Raw genomic sequence first — 18,081 nt, 5'->3', positions numbered from 1 at the left:
AAATTGGCCAAGGGAGGCAACTGGCTGCTCTCCCCCCACCCAGACCCCCCCTCGGTCCCCACCTGGTCACCCCTGTGCTCTGTCAGCACCTGGGCCCCATCGCCCCATTCCCTGTGCGGGGTGTGAGCAATGGGGGCGGTGCCCAGCGTGGGGGGTGGGTGGGCTCTGGCTGACCCGGGACCCCGGTGGGCTCATGGTCAGCGTCCCCCCATCCCGGCGGGCGCCCCTTTGTCGCCCTGGGCAGCCCCCCAGCCCCAGCGCCGGGGGAGCATGGCTGTGCCGAGCGAGCCTTCGGCATGGGCACGCGTCCATCTGGCGCCTTCCAAATGTTACTGGCCTCGCAGGATCCCGGCTCCGCTTGGCGTTAACCCGCAGCGCACCGGCGGGGAGCTGGGGGAGAGCTGGGCATGGCCGCTGTGACCCCCTCGGGGTGCCCCCGGCGGGGTGCTGGGGGGGCTGTGGGGCCCGAGGTGCCACGTGCTGCGGGTGAGGGGCGGCGTGGGCAGCCAGCAGAGCCCCCTCTGCGCCGCCGCGGCCGCGGGTGTTACATGACCCGGCGTGGCCGGCGCTGGGCAGGGACACACCGGGGCTGTGACTCATGCTGTGGCTATAACAGGGAGCTCAGAAAGGGGGGCCGTGGCCATCTGCGCAGCCTCAGGCCCGCCAGCACATTTGAGGGGGCCCTGGGGGGGGGGGCACTCGCCACACCGGGGCACGGCACCCCATGGCACTGCCAGGAACGGCCGTCGCACGGGGATGTGTGAACAAACACAGCCGGCACCCCGAGGAGCGCCTGGCACTCCGGGCTGGCACCCCGAGGGAGCGGTGCTGGGGTGCCCCGTGTTCCCCCTGGCAGGGAGAGGGCAGAGGAGGGGGCCCGGCGGCTGCTCTCCTCCTGCGCCGGCTCGACGGGGCGGGGGAACAAAGCTGGCACCGAGGGAAGAGCTAAATTTAGCCCGTTTCCCTGCTAGCTCTGAACTGCGGCGCTGGGCTCCAGCCGGCCGAGGTGCCACCATCGCTGCAGTCCATCTGTCGAGCTGTTCCCCAGCCCCCCCAGGGCCCCCCAGGCCGGGGAGGGGGGTCAGAGCCCTCCGGGGCCAAGGGGGTTGGGGGCTGTGTCCGTGCTGGGCGGTGCCACTGGGGGCAGCTGGGCACCCCCTTGCAGCCCTGGGGGGCTGCAGGCACCCACATCTGTGGTGTGGGAGGGGAGGGTCCTCACACGGGGTTAGGGGTTCTTGAGGGGGGGATGACTGAGGAGGAAATGGTCACTGCAGGGGGGTGGTCGTTGTGGGGGAGGTGGCTTTTGGGGGAGATGGACATTATGGGGAGGTGGTCTTTAAGGGGGAGATGATAATTGAGGGGGAGATGGTCTTTGAGGGGGAGATGGTTGCAGGGGAGACGGTTTTGTGTTGGGGAGATGATTCTTGCAGGGAAGATGGTCCTTGAAGGGGAGGTGGATCTTGCAGGGGAGATGATCCTTGCAGGAAGAATGGCTCTTGCAGGGGGGGTGGTTTCTTGTGAGGGAGATGGTTCTTGCAGGGTAGGTGGCTTTTGCAGGGCAGATGGCTTCTTATGGTCATTGCAGGGGAGATGGTTGTTGCAGGGGAGATGGTCATTGCAGGTGGGGTGGCTCTTCATAGGAGATGGTTTCTTGCAGGGAAGCTGGGAAGGTGGTCATTTCAGGACAGCTGGTTTCTCCTGGGGTAGATGGTCCTTGAGGGGGAGGTGGTCCTTGCAGGGGAGGTGGTTTCTTGCAGCAGCAGGAATAGGGACCTGACCAGGCATCCCCATCCCTGCCCACCTCGAGGGCACTGTGCCACGTTCTGGTGCTGAGGGCTGAACCCACCAAGGGTCCCACCAGCCTTGGGACCAGCAGGCCTGGAGGATGCAGGAGACCCCGGTGGCAGCAGCACACCTGGGACCAGGCCCAGGAGAAGGGCTGTGTCCCCAGCTCAGCATTGTCCCAGCAGTGTGGGGGTGTCCACGGGGTCCCTGCTGCCCCAGGCCAGTGGGATTGCAGGGCAATGAGCTCCCCACCCACCTTCCTGCAGCGCCGGGTGATGGGGGGATGCCGAGACCTTTGGACACCCCCTGCTTATAGCCCAGCAGTCCAGGACCCCCATTCCCAGTGCCAGGGCGGGTGCCTGAGCCTGCCCTGGGGATGGGACACCCTGAGGTGACGTGAGAGGGCGGATCCCAGGTGTGTTTGCCCTGTGTGCCAGCCAAGCCCTTCCCGGCACCGCCGTCTCCTCCCATGGCAGCACCACATCCCCACACCACCTTGGAGGGTCGTGTTCCCCCACCAGCTCCCTGCTTGGGGGGGGGGGAGCACCCCAAAAATCCTCTGATGGCTCCTCAAAGGGAACTGGCGGCCAAGCAGCTCGTCTGGACCCGTTACCTAAGATGAAACCCAGGCGCCATCTGCTCTGTCTCCTAATTACGAGCATGGCAGAGGAGTCAGGGCGGCGGGGGGACGTGGTGACAGCGGGGTTCCAGCCACGGGGTGACAGCTAGAGGAGGGGTCAGGGCTGCCTGCAGGCACCCTGTGCCTCAGCACCCATCTGTGCCCACCCTTCTGGCCCCCTGACTCCTGTCCTGCTCCCAGTCTCAGGCTGGTGGGCCCCCAGGGTGGGTGGGTGCCCTGGGAGCTGCCAGTGGTACCCAAGGGGGACTCGAAATCTCCCGTGGTGCTGCTGGGGTGGCCCTACTGCACAGGAGGGCAGGGTGCTGGCAGGGGATGAGGTGTGGGGAGGAAGGGGAGGGAACAGGACCCACGTGCTTTGGGGTCTGTGATGCTGAATTGGGGGTGACATGGAGGTTGGGGTGGAGGGGGAGGAGACACAGGGACCCCCCGCGTGGCTCCGGGAGGAGGTGGCCGGGGCGGGGGGGCTGGCAGGGGAACACGGAAACCCTCGGCAAACGCCTGCCAGGAAGCTGTCACTGGAGGGGATTTTCCATTGGTGTCAGCAGGAGCAGGACGGGCTGGTGGGGGACTCGTGGGGAGGAGGGGGCCGAGGCCCTGGGAGGGGAGCAGGGGGGTGCGAGGGTGTGCAAGGGGTGGGGCACAGAGGGGACAACCTCCCCGATGCCCCATGAGGGAGGAGTGTAAGGCAGCTGCACCCCTTTGGTGCCCCCAGATGTGTGGAAGCAGGGGAGGAAAACCTCCACAGTGCTCTGTGTGTTTGTGTGTGAGTGAGTGTGCAAGGGAGAGGCACCACCACAGCATCCCCAGGCTTGGGGGACATGAGTGGGGCACCCCCCGATGCCACTCGTGTGTGTGTTTGTGTGCCAGGGAGGGGGGCACCTCTGCAGTGCCCCAGATGTGTCAGGGCACACACAAGCCAGGACACGGGTGACGGGGGTGTCTGGAGACACTCCCCGCAACCATATGGGGGTACTTAGGGCCACCCCAACCCCTCCCGGCGCCCCGTGGTGCCCAGGGACCCCCGAGGACCCCCCGTCCCCGCTGCTGTGGCCGCGGGCGGCTGGGCACGGCGCCCCGGCGGGGTGGGAGGCGTCGGGCCAGCGTGTCCCCATCTGTGTGGCGGCTGTGTCCCCGCCGCCTGCCTGTCTCCTGGTGGCATCTCCGGCCCCACCCTGACGTCTGGGTGGCCTCGGAGCCGGGCACCAAACCATGTCCGTGCCCTGCAGGGCCATCCCTCCATCCCCCCGCTGCCACGCCGGTGCCAAGCCAGCCCCTCCGTGCCCCCCATTTCCAGCACTGGGGGTCAGGGCCGGGTGCCAGCGGGCTCTGGGGGCTTGGGGGTGGGTCTGCAACCCCCTGCGCCCTCATGGTGCCACCACACAGCACCCCTGCCACCCAAGGGGGGCCCTGACTCGGTGGAGGGGGTGAGGTGGGGGGATGTTTTGCCCCCTGTGAGGTTGGACGGGGCTTGGAGCAACCTGGTCCAGTGGAAGGTGTCCCTGCCTGTGGCAGGGGGGTGGAATGAGATGAGCTTTAAGGTCCCTTCCAACCCAAACCATTCCATGATTCTGATTCCTCTCGCCACCAACCTCCGTCAAGCCTGAAACCGTTAAACTAATTAAAGCTTTGCAGCAGCAGGATTAAGCCCGGGCAGGGGAGGTGGGAGCCCAGGTAGTCGATTAGTTCACCAGGCGAGGATATTGGATTTCTGCGAGGCGAGTCAGCAGTCTTCAGGGGCTGTTATCTTTGCAGGGCTGCGGGGTCAGGAGGTGGGAAGCGGAGGTGACTGCAATCTCGCCCGCTTCATCCCCCCCTCCTCCTCATCCTCACCCCTCCAGCCCCCCCACCCCACCCCCCAGCACCCGGCCTCGCTGCCTCTCCCCTGCCCGAGGCGCCCATCTCTATCTTTCCTTCTCCCTCTGTCCCTCCTCGCTTGTGTGGTCTCGGCTGGTGTTTTGTAACTAGCGCGGAGAGAAAAAAAAAAAAAAATTAAAAAAAGAAAGGGAAAAAAAGGGAAAAAAAAAAAAAAAAAAAAAGGAAAAAGGCCCTACCCCTGGCGAGGAAGCCAGGAATGGTGAGGTCCGGAGAGCCTAATGGGAAACATGTGGTGGCTGCCTGGGGCTGAGCGGGGAGGTGAAAGTGAGCGCGGCAGTGCCGTGAACATCCCGGTGTCCCCGCTGTCCCCCCGGGCACCCCACTGCCCCTCCGGAGCCCCCTCCCCACTGCAGCCCCCTCCCCACCAGTGCTGCCGGGCTCCCACCTGTGCCCTGTGCCATGGTGGGCAGTGGGGTGGGCTGGTGGGCACTGCCCGGCCCTGAGGTGGGTGGGGGGTGCAGGTGGTCCCTGCTGTGTGTGGGGGGTGGTTTGGCTGGGGTGAGGGAGGAGTCTTGGCACAGGAAGGGTCCCCCGGTGTCACCGGACATGTGGCCCCAGTGGGGCCGAGGGCAGGAGCCAGACACTGGTGGTGTGGGTCAGAGCTGGGGGTTGTGCCCAGGGGCACGCCTGGGGGGTGAACGTGGGCGGTGGGGAACACATAGAACATGGGTGATGGGGTGTCCAGAGACCCCACACACCCCGGTGGGGACCCCACGGGCATCCCAAAAGCAAGCCAAAGCATCCACAGCTCCGTGTGCCATGGATACATGGTGGCACTGTGGCGCAGAGCTGGGGGGCTGCGCCCCACCACCCCCTGGCACCTCTCGACCCCCCGCTCCTCCCCATCCAGCCGCGCGCAGCGTGTGCGGCGGGGACCAGCTCCCGGCGGCTGTTCTGGAAAACCTCCCGTTTGCTTCCTTCCTGCCTGCCTGCCTCCCCTCCGACAGCTCCCTGGGCACACCAGCAGCCTCAGCAGAGACAGAGACCGGTCTTTCTAGCACATATTTTCCTGCTGCACATCGCCCTTGGTGTAACTTTACACCGAGGTGCCCGCATCTCCGCGGTGCCAGCGCTGCGCCCAGAGCCTGGCGGGGGAGACAGGGGGGAAGGGGGGGATGCGGATGGACTGACAGGTTTGAATTCTCTTTCCCTGCCTTGTTGATAAGTTGTCACGCTAATCCAGACACCGGGAAGAGCCTGGATCACGCCGAGCGGCTGCGTGTGAGTGTGTGTGTGTGTGTGAGTGAGTGTGTGTGTGTGTCTGCTGGGGGAGGGAGCCAACCCGGCAGGGATTCACACGCGGAGCTGGGGAGGGAAAACAGGCGGACATGCTGGCACAGGGGGACTGGGAGGGGTTGAGGGGCTCCACCGTGCCCCCCTGTGCCAAATGGGCAGCAGCTGTAGGTGCCCTGACCTCACGCAAGGGAGTGGGGGGGCTGGATCTGTGTGAACACGCGTGTGCAGCATCCGTGTGGAGGTGCACACGCGTAGCCACGCACACGTGTGCCCACAGCCTGGTGGGGAGATGCCCCTCACCTCATACGGGCAGCCCCCGGCTCAAGGCACGGCCAGGGTGAGGAGGAAAGGTGTGTCCTGCCCCGGAACACCACCCTGGGCGTCCCGTGGCGGGGCGGAGGGCACAGGGTGGGTGTCCCCTGGGATGTGGCTTCAAGGGGGAGGGCGTCCGCGGGTGTCCCCCTGCTCAGGGGGTGCTCCCTGGGGAGGGGGCCGCCGGGCTGACGCGTGGGGGTCTCTCTCGAGCAGATGGGAGCTCGGTCGCCTGCCAGCCCCTCGCACTGGAGAACGGTGCCAGCCCGCCAGCCGAGTGGTTCCCGCGTGCCCAGGGCTCCGGCCCCCGCCAGCCCGGCAGCGACGGCGACGGCAGGAGCTTCCGAGTGAACCTGCACTGCAAACACCCCCGGAACAGGTACCGGGGGGGGCTCACCCCAGAAATGAGAAGCAGGGGGTGCACCGAGGAGGGGTTTGGCAGCACATCTTGCTGCCAATGCTCTGCCCGTCCCTGTCTGGGCATCCCTGGAGACGGAGAGGGGATGCCCCATGGCTTTGCAAAGCCTCTTGGCTTGGGGTTTTGGGGCTGCAGCCCCCCCATGGGGCGCAGGGTGGGCTGTGCAGTGGGCACACGACGCCCAGCACCCACCCGTGGGTGTCTGCGCCACGCACCCCGCCCAGCCCTCGCTGTACCCCATTGCCAGCGAGGGGAAACTGAGGCAGGCACCACACAGGGAGGGTCCTGGCAAGGGGGAAGGGGGTCTGCTGGCACCGGGCAGTGTCACCACGGGGTGGGGGGGGTTGGAGCTGTGCGTGGGGTGTCCATGAGCGGGTGGGAGCCGGGATGGGATGTGGGGGGGTGGGATTTGCTGAGCCACTTCCTCGGGCGAAGACCCCCCCCCCGCGTGTCCGGAGCGCGGCTCGCCGGGGACACCTAGTGGCAGAGCCACCAAAGGACCCCCGCCACCCCCCGAGCCCCCCCAGCCCCACGGAGGGGTTGGTGGTGGTGGTGGGGATGGGAGGGGGGTGTAAACCTGTCCCCTCTGTCCCCCAGATCAGAGGCAGCCTCCCCCCTCTTTCCCCACCCCCCGCAGCCCCGACGCCACGGTGATGGGCGGCCGTGGGAGCTCGGGAGGATCAGCCCCTGGTATGGCCCGTGGAGGGACTGGCATGGGGGTGGTGGGCACCCAAGTGTCCCCTCCCCACGTGGGGTTAACCCTGCACACCCCTTCCTTTGCAGAGAGCTCAAGTGCAATAGCAGGAGCAGCAGCAAAGCCGAAGGTAAGTCCCAGCCCTGGCACCTCGACCTCCTCCAGCACCCCAAAATCTGCCCTATGGCAGAATGGGGCAACCCAGACCTTGGCGGGGGCTCTGTGCCAGGGGCTGGCACAGGTGGTCCTGGTGTGGGGAGGGTATCCAGCCCCCCTGAGTTGGGAAAGGCATTCAGCCCCTTTTGAACTGGAGAGAGGGCCAGACTCCCTGAGTTGGGGAGGTCATCCAGCCCCCCTTGAGCTGGGAAGGTTGTCCAGACCCCTGTGAGTTGTGGTGGGCAGACCCCTGAGCTGGGGAGGGGGGAAGCCCCCATTTTCCCAGTTGGAGACAGTGGGGACATATTCCCACAGTGCCAGTCAGGTCCTCGCTGGTGACAGGGCAGGGATGAGCTGGGGGATGGACGTGGGGCCCCATCCCTGAGAACAGCGGGGATGGAGCGAGGCTGCTTTCAGGCGGCAGTGCCCACAGAGCCTCACTGTCCCCTTCTCTGCCGCCCACAGGTCCCGGTGTCACCTTCCCTGACCCCCATGTCAGCAACTGCCTGGCCAAGCGGCACGCGGGGGAGGAGGAGGTCAGGATGCGCGTGAAGCCCCCGGGCCCAGTGGTAACGACCAGCGTTGTGCGTGGCTCGCCCGACTACGTCCGAGAGCCCAAATTCTACCCCCCGGGACACCCGGCGCAGCAGCCCGCAGCCTGCCCGGCCGAGAAGGCGTTGTCCTGCAGCGTGCTCAGCTTCCCTGAGGGGTCGTGCCCCGCACTCGGCCGGGAGCACCAGGCGGGCTCGCTGCTGCACGGCGACCCGGCCGACCGCTGCCAGAGCGTCCACGGCGGCACCAAGGCGGCGGAGGACCTTCTGGGCTGTGCCGGGGAGCCCCGGATCCTGGGGGGCAGCGCGGAGGAGGCACCCGCCCGCGACCGGGCACCCAAAACCTTCCCCAACGCGACGCTGGCCTCGGGCCGCTGCAACATCGACAGCATCCTCGCCTTGCTCCGGAGCAAGTGCGGCAACGGGCACATCAACCTCCACCCCGTGGTGCAGCTCATCGACATCATGAAGGACCTCAACCGCCTCTCCGAGGACCTCAAGAACAGTGGGGTGCACCTGGACTGTGGCAGCCTCCGCGGTGGCGGCGGGGGCCACGAGGACAGCCGCCTCCTGCCCGCCGACCGCGACCTCCAGTACAGCTTCTTCTCCTCGCCCTCCCTGGCCAACAGCATCCGCAGCCCCGAGGAGCGGGGGGTGCTCCTCAAGTCCGACCCGCCGCGGCACCCCCGGCCCCCGGCGCGCGATGGAGAAGCTGATGGAGGCGGGGGGAGCGCCCCACAGCCCCCCGGACACAGTGGGGGCGTGGGAGGCGTCTCCAAAGCGCCGGCGGAGGAAGCCGGTTGCTCCCAGCCTGATGCCGGCGATTACTCGGAGCTGGCTGAGGCGGACATCCTGAACGAGCTGGCCTCCCTGGCGTGCCCAGGGACGCAGCTGCTGGAGTCGCAGGCGATGGAGCCGCAGCCCCAGTTGCTGCCAGCACAAGAGCTGGACTCCCAATCCCGGCTGTTGGATTCCCAGTCCCTAGAGTCGCAGCCCCAGCTGCTCGATTCGCAGAGCCTGGAGCCTCTGCCAGAGTCGCTGGAGCTGCAAAACCTGGAGCCGTTGGGGCTGCAGTCGCTGGAGCCGCTCTCCGAGTCGCTGGAGCTGCAGTCGCTGGAGCCCCTGTCCGAGTCGCTGGAGCTGCAGTCGCTGGAGCCGCTGGCGGAGCCGCTGGGGCTGCAGACCCTGGAGCCGCTGCCTGGAGCACTGGAGCCCCCACTGCTGCCCACCGAGCCCTCGCTGCTGGAGCCGCAGCCGCTGGGAACCGTCTCGGAGCTGCTGGAGGCACAGCCGGGCACCGGGGACCCGCTGCGGCCCCACGGGCTGCAGCCCAGGCTCGGGGGGTGCCCCCTGAGCACGATGGTGAAGCGGGGTCCCTGCGGGGGCCGGGGGGCCGGGCGGTGCGGCGAGGACCACCGCAAGTACGCCCTGCGCCGGACAGACAAGCCAAAGATGCTGTGCCGCCGGAGGAGGGCGGGGCGAGGGCGCCGGGTGGACGTCACCCCTGAAACCCGCGTCCTGTCCCCCCTCGCCCTGCCTGCCGAGGTGCCCCCCGGGCCAGAGGAGCCCGACACCCCACTGCTGAGCCCCCCGCCGCCGCCGCCGCCCCCCGCCACGCTGGACCCTGACGAGATGCCCAAGGCCCCCGTGGCAGGGAAGAAGAGCAAGTGCCGGGGGGTGAGGAAGATGGTGGTGAAGATGGCCAAGATCCCCGTGTCCCTGGGGAGGAGGAACAAGACCACCTACAAGGTGTCATCGCTCAGCAGCAACTTGAACCTGGAGGGGAAGGAGCTGGCGGCCAGCACCTCCATGGAGCCCACGCCGCTGCTCAAGATGAAGAACAACGGGCGCAATGTGGTGGTGGTCTTCCCCCCCGGAGAGATGCCCATCATCCTGAAGCGCAAGCGGGGCCGGCCTCCCAAAAACCTGCTGCTGGGCCAGGCCAAGCCCAAGGAGCCCACTCCCGAGGTGAAGAAGAGGAGGAGGAGGAAGCAGAAGCTGGCGTCACCCCAGCCCTCCTACATCGCTGACACCAACGACAGCAAAGCCGACTACTCGGATGTGTTGGCCAAGCTGGCCTTCCTCAACCGGCAGAGCCAGTGCTCGGGGCGCTGCTCGCCACCCCGCTGCTGGACCCCCAGCGAGCCCGAGTCCATCCACCAAGCCCCCGACACCCAGAGCATCTCCCATTTCCTGCACCGCGTCCAGGGCTTCCGCCGGCGCGGCGGCAAGGCGGGGGGCTTCGGCGGGCGCGGCGGGGGCCACGCCGCCCGCGCCGCGCGCTGCTCCTTCAGCGACTTCTTCGAGGGCATCGGGAAGAAGAAGAAAGCCCCCACCGCCCTCCACGCCGACCCCGTGCACCCGCGCAAGCGCGGCAGGCCGGAGCCCGATCCCGTGGGAAAACCCAAGAGGAAGCGGCGGGCGCGCAAGAACGGGGCGCTCTTCCCCGAACCCAGCTCTGGGCAGAACTTCGGTGACGGCCCCGCCGGAGAGTGGGGAGGTGGGGAGAAGGGCAGCCCCTGGGCCCCCCACCACGGCCACCCTGGTGGCCAGGCTGGACGCAACGGTGGCTACCAAGGGGCCGAGGCGAGACCCTTCCACGCCGCGGGGTTGGAATCGGGCTCCTCCGGCCGCGCCGGCTTCTACGCTGGGAGCGCGCCATCCTCGCAGACGGAGGCCGGTCCTGAGCGGCACAGCCTCTTCACCGGATACTTCCGCTCCTTGCTGGACTCGGACGACTCCTCTGACCTGCTGGATTTCGCCCTCTCCGCATCCCGCTCCGAGTCCCGTAAATCAGCGGCCGCCTACACGGCCCCCCCGGCTGCGCTGCCCGGCCAGCGGGGCATGGCCGCCTACACGGCCAGGGGTGGCAAGGTGGCAACGGCCACCCCTGGAGCTGAAGCCGCCTTCCACGCAGCCATGCAGGGCCGGCCGGCATTCCCACCCGGCCGCGCCGCCGGCGGCTATGGGGTGACCCAAGGGTCGTCAGAGTGCCGGGGCGCCGAGTCCTTCCCCAAACTGGCACCGCCATCAGCCGTGTCCCGGTCTCCCACAGCTCACCCGGCAGCCAGCGGCACCCCCGGCTACTCCCCTTATGGCAGCTATGGCAGCGCCGGGCAGAGCGTGGCACCCACCAGCGTGTTCCCACCAGGAAAGCAGTACCCACCGGCACAGGACTGCCCCAACAGCAAGGACTGCAGCTTCGCCTACGGCAGCGGCAGCAGCCTCCCATCCTCGCCCAGCAGCGCCCACAGCGCCGGGTACGCGCCACCGACAGCCGGGCCCAGTTTGCCGCTGGGAAAAGCCGCCTTCTTCAACAGCGCCGAGCAGGGGGGGCAGTTCTCCAGCGCCGCGCACACCCCCCTGCGCTGCGACAGCCGCGCCAGCACCGTCTCGCCCGGCGGCTACATGGTGCCCAAGGGGTCGGCGTCCTTCCAGCCCTCACCTGAAAACTGCCGGCAGTTCCCCAGCGCTGCGCCGTGGGCTTTCCGGCAGGGCTATGGCGGGTTGGATTGGAGCTCGGAAGCCTTCAGCCAGCTCTACAACCCGGGCTTCGAGTGCCACCTCAACGAGCCCAATGTCATCCTGGACATCTCCAACTACACCCCGCAGAAAGCCAAGCAGCAGACGGTCTCCGAGACCTTCTCCGAGTCCTCCTCCGACAGCACCCAGTTCAACCAGCCGGCCGGTTACCGGCGTGCCAACAGCGAGGCATCTTCCAGCGAGGGCCAGTCCAGCCTCTCCAGCCTGGAGAAGCTGATGATGGACTGGAACGAGGCATCCTCCGCCCCCGGCTACAACTGGAACCAGAGCGTCCTCTTCCAGAGCAACTCCAAGCCCGGTCGAGGCCGACGGAAGAAGGTGGATATGTTCGACACCTCCCACCTGAGCTTCTCCTCCTCTTCCTCCTCCTCCTCCGTGTACCCCGCCAAGAGGAACACGGGACCCCGGCAGCCCCGAGGTTCCCGGGGGGCTTGTGCCTCCAAGAAGGAGAGGGGGACGGGCAAGGCCAAGTTCCCCACTAAGTCGCAGGCAGTGAACCCCCTCTTCCAGGAGAGCACGGACCTGGGCTTGGACTACTACAGCGGGGACAGCAGCATGTCCCCCCTGCCCTCCCAGTCCCGGGGCTTCGGGGTGGGCGAGCGGGAGCCCTGCGACTACGCCGGCCCCTACTCCATGAACCCCTCCACCCCCTCGGACGGGACCTTCGTCCAGGGGTTCCAGAGCGACTCCCCCGGCTTGGGGCAGCCAGATTTGGAGAGCAAGCACTTCCCTGCCCTCCCGCACCAGCTGGCGGCCCCCGGCCAGCAGACTGTCTTCGAGGCCGGCTTGCAGAAAGCCTTCTCGCCCAACTGCTCCCCGACCTTGGCCTTCAAGGAGGACCTCCGGGCAGGCAGCATCCGGAAGCTGCCGGCCTGCGACTCGCTCAAACACAGCATGCAGGGGGGGGCCCTGCCGCACGCCCCCCACCTGGCCTGCCGCGACCTCCCCATGCCTCAACCGCACTACGACTCCCCCAGCTGCAAAAACCCCCCGTACTGGTATTCCCCCAACACCAGCACCCGGAGCCCTTCGTACGACGGCAAAGCGGGGGCCGGGATGCTGGTGGACTTCATGGGCAGGACGGACCCCCCGTGTCTGAACCCCCACTTGAGCAGCCCGAGCGGCACCCACCCCTCCAAGGGCGAGAAGGAGCCCTTGGAGATGTCCCGGGCTCACCACCGAGGACCCTACGCTTGTCCCCTGATCAATGACTTGAACATCTCCCCCGTACCGAGAGACTCAATGCTGCAGCTGCAGGACAACTACAGGTACCCCAGTTTTGCACCCCAAGGGCACCCCGTCATGGCCCCCACCCAGAAGAGCGGGTTTTTGGGACCCATGGTAGAGCAACAACACCCTGAGGACACTTTTACGGTCACCTCATTGTAGTGTCTGCTGACGTGCCAACCGGACAACGAGGTTTTGTTACAGGGTAGGTGGGGGAGAACCTGGGGGTGAGGGTGGGGGGTGGCAGAGGGGGACACAGGGGATGCCCTAAAGGCCATTCTCACCATGTGTCCCCCCCTCTTTCTCTCCGTGTTGTGTTTCTCTTTCAGAGGTAATTTAGCCAGCACTTTTTTCTGGAACACTTTTCAAGTTCTGTATTTAACTGGGATTGGAACCGTTTGTTTGTTTTCTAAAAAAAAAAAAAAAAAAAGAAAAAAAAAGAAGAAGAAAGGAAAAAAAGGAAAAAAAAGGAAAAAAAAAGAGCAGAAAAAAAAAGATAAAAAATAAGTGAAACGAAAGGAAAAAAATTAATAATAACGGACGAAGAGAGAAACCCCCTCCCCCGTTTTTCCCCCTCCGCACTCAAATCCGCCCCGCCTGCCGAACCGCCCGGCTCTGCTTTCCGGACTGCCGACCCCCCGCCCCGCAGCAGGACAATCGGATGGACGGACGGACGGACAGCACAGGCTCCCGCCGAGCCCGGGGCAGGGGCGCAGGCAGGGAGGGCAGGAGGGGGGTCAGCGGCTGGGTGCCCCCTGCCCGCAGCCCGGCCGGGGTGTGGGGGCGCGGGGACCCCCTTGGCCGCCCGCGGGGAGGCTGTTTGGGGATTCTTTTCTTTTTCTGGTCCCTCCCCGTCCGCTCGCTCGCCCCGGGGGTTGTTCCTGCCGGATGGAGGCCGATGGGTGTTGGGAAGCGCTGACCCCCCCACCAGGCTCTGGCAGCGTCGCCAGCGGGGCTCGGAGACGCCACCACCACCAGGTAAGTGCCAGCCGAGCCCCCCACCCGATGCTGGTGCCCTCCAGGAGGGGTGTTGAGGGGCATCAGGGGCGTGCCGGGTGCTCTGTGCTTTCCCAGGGGTTCTGTAACCCAATTGCACCCACCCTCTGGGTGCCCCCAGCGCCTTTTGGACTGTGGGAATTTGCCCCAGGTGTTGCCCCACCAAGCATCAAATTGGGGACCCCTTTGGCCCCGATGTCTGGGGGGTGGCTGGACCCTGGGTGTGCCAGAGTTAGGGGGGTGTGGGATGGCCCAGAGTCCTGGGTGTGTGGGTGCCAGATGGGGGTGAGCAGGACCCCAAACCCCCGGGTATGTGGTGCAGGATAAGGAGTGGTCAGACCCCCAAAGCCCTGAGTACGTAGGTGGCCAGATTTGGGGTCATCAGAACACCAAACCCCTGGAACATGGGTGTCAGATCGGGGGTGGGCAGGAGCCAGGACCCCCAAGTATGTGAGTTTTGAATGAGGGTGGACAGGACCCCAAATCCCTGGGTTTGTGGGTGCCATGTGGGAGGTCAGCAAGACCCCAGACCCCTGGGTATGTGGGTGCCAGATGAGGATGAACAGGACCCCAGATCCCTGGATATGTGGGTGCTGGACTGGGGGTGGGCAGGACCCCAGGCCCCTGGGTATGTGGGTTACAGATGAGGATGAGCAGGACCCCAAATCCCTGGGTAGGTGGGTGCTGGATTGGGGGTGGGCAGGACCCCAAATCCCAGGGTCTGTGGGTGCTGGATGGGAATGGGCAGGACCCCAAATCCCAGGGTCTGTGGGTGCTGGATGAGGGTGGACAGGACCCCAAACCCCTGAAGATCTGGATGCCAGACCCCTGAGCCTGTGGGTGCTGGATGGGGGTGGGCAGGACCCCAAATCCCAGAGTCTGTGGGTGTCAAATGGGAAGTGGACAGGACCCCAAGCCCCTGAAGATCTGGATGCCAGACCCCTGAGCCTGTGGGTGCTGGATGGGGGTGGGCAGGACCCCAAATCCCAGAGTCTGTGGGTGCTGGATGGGAATGGGCAGGACCCCAAGCCCCTGAAGATCTGGATGCCAGACCCCTGGGACCGTGGGTGTCAGATGGGAGGTAGGCAGGACCCCAAATCCCAGAGTCTGTGAGTGCTGGATAAGGGTGAGCAGGACCCCAGATCCCAGAGTCTGTGGGTGTCGGATGGGAGGTGGGCAGGACCTCAGACCCCTGGGTGCCACACCCCTGGGCCCGTGGGTGCTGGATGAGGGATGGGCAGGACCCCAAATCCCAGAGTCTGTGGGTGCTGGATGGGAGGTGGGCAGGACCCCACACCCTTGGGCCCGTGGGTACTGGATGGGGGTGGGCAGGACCCCAGATCCCAGAGTCTCTGGGTGCTGGATGGGGGTGGACAGGACCCCAAATCCCAGGGTCTGTGGGTGCTGGATGGGAATGGGCAGGACCCCAAATCCCAGAGTCTGTGGGTGCTGGATGGGAGGTGGGCAGGAGCCCCCAGGGTGGGCCACTCACCCCTCTCTCCCTCTCCCAGCAGCCACAGCACCCTCAGCCCTGCGCCCCCCACCCATCTCGGCCGCCGGAGCAGAGAGGAGAGGAGGGGGCCACCACCCCCGGGGGCACCCCGGCCCCGTCGCCCCCCGCTTCGCCCCCCGGCCCCCGCCTCGGCCGTGGCGCCGGCGCCGCGTTCTCTCTCTCTCTTTCTCTCTCTCTCTCTCTTTCCTCCCAGCCAGAAGCAGAGGGACTCTTTAATTTTTATTTTTTATTTGATTAATTTTCATTTTCTGCACAAAACCAGCAATTGTAAATACTTTTGAAGAAAAGAAGTTAAAGAAAAGTAAAAAAAAAAAAAAAAAAAAGTTTAAGGATTAAAAAAAAAAAATAAAAAAAATAATGGTAATGATAATAAAAAAAAAAAATAAATAAAATTTTAAAAAAGCCGAAAAATCACACACGTGGGAAAAAAAATAAATAAAATAAGAGAGAGGCACGCACCGGAGGGAGAATCCAAAAAAAAAATGATGGAGAACAGACCTAAAGCATCCAAGAGGTGAATATGCAGCAGAAAAGAGCAAAAACCCCCCCAGTATGCACTGAGAAAAAAAATTTATTTACAGATCGAGCGACAAAAAAAAGAAAAAAAAAAAGAAAAAAAAAGAAAAAAGTAACAATAACCTATTTATTGTATATAATGTTTTATTATAAATCGTGTCTTGTATATTGCATTCTGTACATCTGCTGTGGTTTTGTGGTGTGCAACTTCCGCATGGGTTCCTTGGGTTTCCGTTGCCTTTTTTTTTAATGATTTGATGATGATTTGGGTTTTATTTTTATTATTATTCCGAAGAACGAAGGCGGGTTTTTGGTTTTTGGTTTTGGGGTTTGTTTTTTTTTTCTCGGTTGGGATTTTTTTGTTTGGGTTTTTTTGTTTTTTTTTTTTTGGCAGTACACACCCAAAGATCCAAAATTTGTATAAAAACAAAAAGGAGTTTAAAAAGAAAAGAAAAAAAAAAAAAACAAACAACGAAAAACACACACACACACACAAAAAAAAAAGCCAAAAAAAAGAAGAAAAATTAAAAAGAAAAAAAAAATAAATCAATCACAGACCCTCTTGGTGGGAAGGGGGAGTGGGGGGGACTGGGAAGGGGGGGCCACTGGCGGTGATGAGCTCAGGGTGTGGGTGCGTGTGTGGGTGCCAGGGGGGGCTTTGGGGTCCTCTCCCCCCCCAATCCCCTGCGTGTGTGTCCCCCCTCCTCAAGAATTCGGCAACTTCCGTACAGCTTTGTGCAAAAACCGAGGAAACACACACACCAAAAGAGAGGAAAACCACCCTGAAGTGGATAAAAAAGGCAAAATTCAAAAAAAAAGGGAAAAATACCCCAAATTGGTCAGAACAGCCCCTCCTTCCCCCTTCCCCCCCCCCCCCCAGCTGCCCTGCGCAGTGTTTGTGCTGCCCTGGCCGGAGGGGCCCCCCCAATGAGCCCCCCCCTCCCGGCCTCCCCCCCCCCGCTTTGCCCCTCAAACGGTCTTTTTGTGTTATTTAGGAAGGAATTTTTAATAGGCACTTTTTTTATATTAAAAAGAAACCTATATATTGAGCGATGCCCGCTGCTTTCTTGCTTCTCATTTTTTTTTTTTTTTGTGGGGGGGGGGCACGGCCTGGCTGTGCCATGGCGGGGAGGGGGCTGCTGGAGGGATGCCCACCCTCCCTGGATTTAGGGAGGACGCCAGGATCCGGCTCTAAGGTGGGAATTGCAGCAAGAAAGCTGAGTTTTGGTACTAATTAGGGGTGTGGTGTGACACCGGGGGGGCCCCTCTGCTGCTCCCCCGGGGATGGGGTGGCAGCAGGGGGGTCCCGGGGGGACAATGCAAGGGGCTGGTGGCACCTCGGGTGGCACCTCGGCTTTCCAGGCAGGATGATTGCCCACCCCTCCCTGGCACCAATGCGGCGTGGGGGGGGAACACACACACAGGGATACAGGCGCTGATGGATGGGAGAAGCATCAACACCGGAAAGGAGCGGTAAAAAAAAAAAAAAAGGAGCAAAATAAAGGCGAAACAAATAAAATTCAAAAGCACACCAACTTCCAGCCTGGGAAAACGAAGGCGGCTGCATCCTCCGGGCGAGGAGAGGGGAGGGGGGGGTGGTGTCGCGGGGTGGGGAGGGGAGGACCAGCTACCTGTGGGTGGGAGAGGTGAGCGATGCCGGCGGGGTCAGGGCTGCGGCAGCCGAGGGTTTGGGGGGGCCGGGGGGGAGCAGGGGGGTTGCTATGGAGAGGAACACACGGTGCATACTGATGGATGGGGGGGGGGGAGCGGGACTGCCGGCGCTGCAGCAGCTTAATGGGGTGGGGGGGGTGCTGGGGGACCCCCTCTCTGCTGGGCTGGGGGAGCAGCGAAGCCCACCCCCAGGCTGGGAGGAGCACGGTCCAACGCAGCCCCCCGTTAGGGGTGCCCTGAGCACTCAGATGGGCTCCCAGGACCCCCACACACACACCTCGGGGGTGCTGAAAGGGAGGGGGGGCACCTGCCCGTCCCTGTGCCCCGGGTGAAGGTGGTTGGGAGTTTGGGGGGGGTTATTTCCAGTCCCCCACCCCAAGGGTTGCAGGGTGGGGATTTGGGGGGTTTAGTGGATCATGGACCCCCCCAAAATCTGGCTGGGGGTGTTGCAGCAGGGCCATATGTGTGCATGGGAATGAGATGTAACCCTTGGTGCAACCACATCCCCTCAGGGGCCAAACTGAGGTGGGAGGGGCTTGCTCCTCTGTGCCCCCCACGAAGAACCCCATGAGACCCTCAGGGTGAGCTGGGGGGGTGATGGAGGAGGGCTGGGTGCTGGAGTCCCTCTTCCCACCATCCTCAGGCAGAGTGACAGGGCTGGGGGGAAAGGGGACCCCTCGGGGGGGGGCAACCCCAAGGTGTGCCCCCACCCTGGTGGGCACCAAATGTCCCCTGACTGTGACATTGCTCAGTAGGGAAACTGAGGCATGTGAGAACCTGGGGGGTCCGGCCATTCCTGCTCCTGTGCTCGCATCCCACAGGTGCTGAACCCCCCCACTGGATCCCACACAGCCCCTCCTGGGGGGGTCCTTTGGGGGTCCATGACTGCTCATTCCCACCTTGCCTCCCACACAATGCTTCCCACAAGGATCAAATTTCCTCTTTCCC

At 64.1% G+C, this 18,081-nt stretch overlaps 2 protein-coding genes across 4 annotated transcripts in view; both read left to right on the top strand.

Annotated features, from left to right (window-relative positions):
* The window catches only part of AHDC1 (AT-hook DNA binding motif containing 1), a 54,060-nt gene extending 38,119 nt beyond the window's left edge, over positions 1–15,941 (top strand). For all 3 annotated transcript variants that reach the window (XM_051807082.1, XM_051807083.1, XM_051807081.1), the window contains 5 exons: positions 6,065–6,227; positions 7,050–7,090; positions 7,582–12,642; positions 12,767–13,415; positions 14,945–15,941. In XM_051807082.1, the coding sequence (XP_051663042.1) occupies positions 7,659–12,599 (4,941 nt within the window). In that variant the 5' untranslated portion in view covers positions 6,065–6,227; positions 7,050–7,090; positions 7,582–7,658 and the 3' untranslated portion in view covers positions 12,600–12,642; positions 12,767–13,415; positions 14,945–15,941. The remainder of the gene's footprint in view (positions 1–6,064; positions 6,228–7,049; positions 7,091–7,581; positions 12,643–12,766; positions 13,416–14,944) is intronic.
* Positions 4,620–5,967, top strand: LOC127479803 (uncharacterized). The gene has a single exon (XM_051807222.1). It carries the CDS (start codon positions 4,700–4,702, stop codon positions 5,657–5,659), a length of 960 nt encoding a protein of 319 aa, XP_051663182.1. The 5' UTR covers positions 4,620–4,699; the 3' UTR covers positions 5,660–5,967.
* Positions 15,942–18,081: the final 2,140 nt, after the last annotated feature.

This window comes from Manacus candei, unplaced genomic scaffold (assembly GCF_025592945.1).
Source record: "Manacus candei isolate 608988 ecotype Guabito, Panama unplaced genomic scaffold, ASM2559294v1 h1tg000070l, whole genome shotgun sequence".
In the NCBI taxonomy this organism is placed as follows: domain Eukaryota; kingdom Metazoa; phylum Chordata; class Aves; order Passeriformes; family Pipridae; genus Manacus; species Manacus candei.
This window is presented reverse-complemented; position numbering and strand designations above follow the sequence as displayed.